This window comes from Pteropus vampyrus, unplaced genomic scaffold (assembly GCF_000151845.1).
Source record: "Pteropus vampyrus isolate Shadow unplaced genomic scaffold, Pvam_2.0 Scaffold42, whole genome shotgun sequence".
Classification (NCBI taxonomy): Eukaryota; Metazoa; Chordata; class Mammalia; order Chiroptera; family Pteropodidae; genus Pteropus; species Pteropus vampyrus.
The window spans coordinates 4,204,240-4,211,019 of record NW_011888823.1 but is presented as its reverse complement, the minus strand read 5'-3'; the positions used below and the strand labels follow the sequence as shown (position 1 = coordinate 4,211,019).

Below are 6,780 nucleotides of genomic sequence, written 5' to 3'. Positions count from 1 at the left end.
AGGCACATGGAGACCCTAATGACCCTGTGAACCCAGGAGAAGGCCGAGGCAAGTGTGAGGCAAGCTTTGAGATGATGGGACACCTGGGTCCTCCTTTCAGCTGGGCTGCTAACTCTTCACGTGACTTCAGGCAAGGCGAGGTCACCTCCATCCCACGGGACCCCTCTGGAAATCCCGCAGTTCAGCCATCGTGCTGACTAGCTGCTGGCCGGCTCCATTCATTCTTGACCAAGGTGGCCTCACTGTGCCCCCTCTTCATTCTCCTCCTCCCTGTCTCATCCCTCATTTCTTCATTCGACAAATGTTTATCAGCTTCTCCCATGCAACAGACACAGTCCTGTCCTCAGGGGGCTTGCACTCTGGTGGCCATGCCCCCCATCCGCCTGAAATAGTCTCTCCTACCCCCATACCCACATGCCTGTCTTTTAATATCCATTTTTAAATATAAGTTCTTTCCCTAAACTTTCCCAAATCTCTCCCTGCCTAGGCGCACTCTCCTGTGTCACACCTACATATGTGAGCTGTACCCTCTTGGCATGTCTCATACAGCAGAGATTTTGTATTTTTTAACAGGGAAATTTTTTTTTTTCTAAAGCAATCTTATATGAAGTCTGAATAGATAAAGGTGACAGCAGTACTTATAGCTATAAAAGTATCGATTCAAAAGCATCACGTTTACCCATTCTAAAGTCAATCAGTGAGAAAAATGAAGCTGTTTAGATGAGCCCGGCAAAGTAAGACGTGGAGTTACTGACCACAGTGGCAGTCTGTGTCAGCTTCAACAGCCAGGTTACTCCTATACTTTGTTTTGGTGTTGGGATATTGAGAAAACCTCCGATTCATGCCGATATATAATTGTAAATTGTAACAGGGTTTTTCCTCCCCTGTTAAGGGCTCAGTTGCAACCTGAGAGTCCGAGGGTTCCCTGGAACACCATTTGAAAACCACTTCGGCATATGAGTGCTGTTTATACACGTGTCCTATCCACCGTGCCAATGTCAGGCCTCCTGGGAGTGAGTCAGCCTCCTGGTTGGTCTGAATCCTTCCAAAGCTGAATGGATGGAAGCATCAACCAAAAGGTCCCAGGCCATCCCCAGAATTCAGACCTTCTGGGCTCCCATGTTCTGATGCAGTCTAGCCCAGGCACAGTATTCCCAGAAGCCCACCAAAAGAGCAGGAACAGGAGTCAAGGAAGCCAGGACTGGGGCAGAAAAGATCATTTAAACAACCCCTGCCTCAATGCCATTGCCTCCAACAAAACTCAGCTTTCTGTCCACTTCCTCAGACCCCTGCTGGTCTGGTCCTGGGAGAGGAAAGATGACAAGACCGGAGGCTGGCCTTTAGGCTGGGGTAGAAAGCAAAAGACCTGGCTACCTGGTCAAGCTTTTATCCAAAGCTGAGTGACCTGTGCTGCCCTTTGCCCTGGTCCCAGATTTTAAACCTGCCCCTGATCCCCCCACTCCAAGGAACAAAAGGACCAGCCAGCTGGGGTGGGGGGAGAAGCCACACTTACTTAGCAGGGGCCCCTCCCTCCGTCTTCATCCACCTGTGGAAAGAAAGACACAACAGCGTAAGCTACTACACCTCCTCTCCAGTACCCAGCCCCGTGCATCCCCAAACCACATGGGGCAAGGCAGAGGAGCCCCATTATGGAGGGTGGAGGGCATTCACGCAAAGAAAAACCTTTACCTCCCAAGGAGCTTCTCCCAATGTGGAGAAGAGAAGCAGAATCAGGGTCAAGGACATGGCAGAGTGGGTGAAAATGGGCATTTGAGTTCTTGGGAGAGTCTCCAAATTTGTCATGGAGAAAACTCAGAAAGATGCCCAGTATAATTATTCACACTCCCACAGACACAGGCAGATCTTCAAGTTGAACCAAAAATACACACACATGCATATACACGTATGCATACGCACACTTGCACACACAGACTTTAGTGTTCTAGAGCTGGCTGAGATGGAGGTGTCTACAGGAGACTTACTTTCTCTCCTGTGGATCCAGGTCACAGAAAGTGACAGTGTTGAGGGGGTAGTGTCGTCTGAAGAAGAGCCTATGGCACGGACATCAGATAAACAGAATGAGCGCTGAAGTGACAAGTCAGGCCACCTTCCCACCGTCTGTGGCTGTTATGGGTTGACACAGCTTCTCCCTTATGAGCAAGACAGCCTGAGATGCTCCCATTGGGGACATAAGCAATGCACAGGGACAGATATGTCATAGAAACATGTCTCGAAAGTCAGAGGTTAGGAAAAGAAAGAAGAAACTAGCATTGAGGAATGAGAAATGGGGGGATCCCTGAGGAGGAAGGAAAGGGGCTGGGAGAACATGTGAGGGAGAACTTGGGAGGAGGGGCTCTGCTCTAGAAAGCGGGTACTTTATCAGTTGCATGTGCAGCTGTATACTCAATGCAGACATATTTGTAGGAGGAGGATGGAAAAATGGGGGGATGGGTAGATGAATGGAGACATAAATGAGTGAAGGAATAAATGAGTGGGGGAGGGCAGAGGGGGAATGAATGGATGCAGGGATGGATGGATCAACTGGTGAGTGGGTGAGCAAGTGGGTGGGTGGATGGATGGGTGGATGGATGGATGGATGGATGGATGGATGGATGGATGGATGGATGGATGGATGGTCGGATGGGTGGATGGACAAATAGACAGATGGGTAGATGGAGGGTGGATGAGAGATAGATAGATGAGTAAATAAATGGGTTCAAGCAATGGATCAATTGGTAAGTGGGTGGGTAAGTGAAAGGATAGGTAGGTCACAGGAGGAGAGGCCAACACAGAAGCAGGTAGAGAGTCTTACTTCCTCTGGTTGTCAGTCAGTGTAATTCCCTGGGCAGAAACTTTGAAGTGAACAATGGTGGCAGCCGGCGTGGGGTCAGCAGCCAGTGTCTCAGAAGTGGCTTTGGAGATGGCCTGTGGCCCAGTGAGTGACTCCATATCCACAGAGTTGACGAAGAGCACGTTACAGGCTGGAAGAAACCCAACGAAGGAGAGATTGTGGGGTTTGGAGTAGGTGAGGACGATCCCCGGGTCCTCTCTTTAGGGAGGAGGTAGCAGATGAATTTCAAGTCAGCCTCAGGCCATGGCATCTACACACAAAACTGTGTGGTGCCCACCTAGAGACATTGGGTCTAGGAGAGATGCCCAGCCTGCACCTGCAGGAGGGGACAGGGCAGGGAGGAGGAAAGGCTGGGGGGGATCTGGTCTGGCGTGGCCACTCACCTGCCCCTTGCTTCAACAGGTCAGTGGTTGAGTTGGCAGGGCCTGAGCTATCTTTCGATTCATCTGTGGGGTCTGAGACAAAAATTGAATTCAGCTGGTAATTAAAACTCTAGAGCTGGAAAGAAGCACAAGTCTGGCTGGGCCTTAGGTAAGCTCTGCAAATACTTCATGCAACAGATACTGCTTTTCACGTCAGGCCCTGGCAATCGGCACGTGCATGTCCAGTTGGAATGTTCAATAATTGCTCTGAGTATTCATTGCACTGATTGACTGCTTTGGAGTCCAACAGAGCCGGGATCGGACCCTGAGCCTAGCATGTGCTAAATATCTATAATACGGAGACGATGATGATAGAAGCCATTTCACTGGGCTTTTCAGCTGTTCCACGTACAGTGTTAGCCCAGAGCTTGGCACAAAGCAAGTCTTCAAGTGGCAACTGCTGTTATTGTTTTGCATTGCTACTTCTGCGTGGATCAATAAATGCCCTCCTTCATTAAACCATTAATGCAGCACTGCTATAATTTCGATATTAATAACAACTGAGTATTGTTTACGCCAGTGTTTCTCTGACTTTGGCGTGCAGGCTTGTTAAAACACAGATTGCTGGACCCCACCCCAGACCTTCTACTTAGGTGGGGCATGAGAATATTTGCACTTTTAACAAGTTCCCAGGGGTGCTGCTGCTGCTCTGGGGACCATACTTGGAGAGTATTTATACAATGTAAATATCAAACAGTTTTATAATTGCTGAATTACTTTGGTAAATTCCATAGAAATACAATTTAATTAGTGTCTATCTAAATTGTGTGGTTAATAATGCTATTTAAGTTGTATTTGAACTTTTAAGCTAATCATGGTGGTCAATTACCATTAATAATTAAATGAATCGAATTGGATACATAGAAATTGTCGAATAATATTGGAGTTTTCTGTGTGGGCAGAAGCCCAGGAGCGCTGAGAGACGCTGGGAAGAACGTCTCAGAGGCACTTCTGACTCTCCTAGTATTTAACAGAGAGGGTAGGGAGAAGGTACTTCCGTTCCCAGTTCCTAGACTTCAAGTTCAGGGCGGAGCATATTTCCCTCCTGTGGGCCCTGTGTACTTGAGGGCTGGGAAACAGAAGCCTGTGCTGTGAAAAGTTTCGGGTGTCCATCTGCCCTCCTCCACGTCTGGGACACCCCTCAGAGAGAAGCTGAACTCTCCGTCACCGGCCCCCGTACCTCAGATTCTCGCCCTGTGTCCTGAGGTTCTGAGTTCCATTCAAACTTCCCACAATCGAAACGGGGTGTGCTTGTCCCCATCAGCTCCATGTCCTCAGTCAGGGAACACCCTCTCAGTCACACACACTAGAAACTCCAGGGACGTCCTACTCCCCCCCCCTTTCCTTCCCACACCATGTGGAGCCCAGCCACCTCTCCTCTAAGCAATCCCTTGAGGGGACACTGTGCTCTGTCCCCTCCATTAGGACCAGACACCCACCCTGGAAGTCCCCTTGACCTAAATCTGCCTTCTCCTTCCCCTTCCTTGGGCCCTGCCCACGGATGCCCATCCCATCTTCCAGGCCCCGGTCCTCCCCGTGACTGACTGTCTCCTACCTCTAGTGCCTCCTCTGAAATGAGGCTTATTCTGAGGATTCGGTCTGAATTTCTTTAAGCCTCTGGGGAATTTCCCAGAACAATGTGGCAAGTCAATTATGTCCATTCCTGGAATTAAGCTTTTAATAAACTTTTCCTTTTTTTTTTTTTTTTTTAGTACTAAAAAAGGGGAGTGGTTTTGAGTTTCCCCAGACTGGCAAAGTGACTCGCATCCTCCAACCTTGGCCTGCGTTCTGGAGCGGCTGGCAGGGCCGAGACACAAAGGAGGCCAGCTCAAGGGCACGCCGGCAGAGCAAGGAGTCTCAGGTTCCTACCTCGGCTTGGAATGACCAGCTTGCAGGGCAGAGCCAGTGGGATGATGGAGTGCTGGTAGACCAGGGCAGACAGGGATCCTGCAGCGGGAGAGACAGGATGTTAGGGGCGGCATGACCAGGAGCGGGGCCAAAGGCACTGGGGAAGCCCCCAATCCCCCACAAGCCACAGTCTAGCTTCTTTATTACTCTCTCATCATCTCACCAACAGAGCTGAAAATCCCCTCCTTCTTTGTTAGCAAGACCCAAGGAAGAAGATTCCAGAGGCTCATTCTAGGAGTCTCAAGGTTACCTAACAACTCTCCTTTGTAGAAAGTTACTCCCCTCATCTCTCCTAAGTCCCTCCGGGCTGCTGGGGCCCCTCTTAGGACAGAGCAGCTGAAGACTCAAAGAATCATGGACTCAAATCCCAGCTCAGTCACTTATGAGCCATGCGGTCTTGAGTAAGTCTACATTCTATGAACCTCAGTATCCTCATGCATAAAATGGGACCATGGCACCACCAAGCAGGATCGTTGTGAGATCACAAGTGATATAAGGGACCTAGACAGTGACTTTCACATAGTAAATGGTCAATAAAGGCTGCTATTGTTATCATTGTCGTTTAGATTATAATGATAGCCATATCAGTGGGGGAGGATAGATAAGTACGCAGGAATCTATCAGGGTGACGGAGCCGCAGTGCAGAGGAAGGGAAGCCACCATTCATTTTCTCCGCTGCAGGAGGGCTGGCAGAACCTGTGGCAAAGGAACCTGGGACAGGCCTGAGACACCACCGACCGACTATGGGGACAGAGGTTGGGGGACATCTCACCAAAGTTTGGCTCATTGGGGCACCCCTTGAGCTTGACTCCTCTAGGGCCAGTCTCTATCAGGAAATGTCTCACCAGCTCATGGGTCATGTCCCCTGGGATAAAAAGAAAGAAATGAGGACTAGTCACGTTTCATGGCATCCTCCCACCGCCTCCCAACACTGCTTCATAACCGCTCCAGCATGCGGGGCTGTGACGGAAGACAGGTCGTAGAGATAATGTGGCCGGAACCCTGGGATGGAGCGACTAGCACTCCTCTACACACCTCAAGGATACAATCGAAGCGTCCCAATAATCTGCCTCCCCTGTTTTCTGACCCCCACCATCACCAAGGTTCCCTCTGCCGAAGAGTCCGATATAGCAGGGGCCAGCTACCAGGAGAGAATTAGAGACCTGACCAGCCCCCAGGCCCTTCCTGCACCTCAGGGTTTGAAGAAACCTTACAAGATTACCTGGCCCTGAGGCCCCACTTAAGCAGATGCTGTTACCTTTTTTATTCTGCTGCATAATGGTCGGAGGGGGAGATGACACCTTCATGGCCAGCCCATAGGCCCCTCGGAAGGAGTGACTGTCACGGATGATGAAGGCCCCTGGTTCCTGGTCCTTCAGGAGTGCGATGGCTGAATGGTAAGGGGTGAAGACGGAGGAGGAAATAAGAAATTGACTGCACTGGCTCTACTTATCAACAGGCCTCTCGAGCCTCACTCTTTGTTAGAATTCAAGCATCCTAAGGGTCCTCCTATACCAAAGTTGGCAATTTTTTTCTGTAAATGGCCAGATGTAAATATTTCAGGCTTTGCAGGCCACACAATCTCTGTTGCAACGACAC

At 49.8% G+C, this 6,780-nt stretch overlaps 1 protein-coding gene across 14 annotated transcripts in view; it reads right to left on the bottom strand.

Annotated features, from left to right (window-relative positions):
• Positions 1-6,780, bottom strand: part of TNS1 (tensin 1) — a 175,165-nt gene that overhangs the window by 6,216 nt on the left and 162,169 nt on the right. For all 14 annotated transcript variants that reach the window (XM_011358617.2, XM_011358616.2, XM_011358613.2 and 11 more), the window contains 6 exons: positions 5,954-6,046; positions 5,143-5,220; positions 3,235-3,306; positions 2,813-2,981; positions 1,983-2,051; positions 1,514-1,546 (listed from right to left, as the gene is read on the bottom strand). In XM_011358617.2, the coding sequence (XP_011356919.1) occupies positions 1,514-1,546; positions 1,983-2,051; positions 2,813-2,981; positions 3,235-3,306; positions 5,143-5,220; positions 5,954-6,046 (514 nt within the window). The remainder of the gene's footprint in view (positions 1-1,513; positions 1,547-1,982; positions 2,052-2,812; positions 2,982-3,234; positions 3,307-5,142; positions 5,221-5,953; positions 6,047-6,780) is intronic.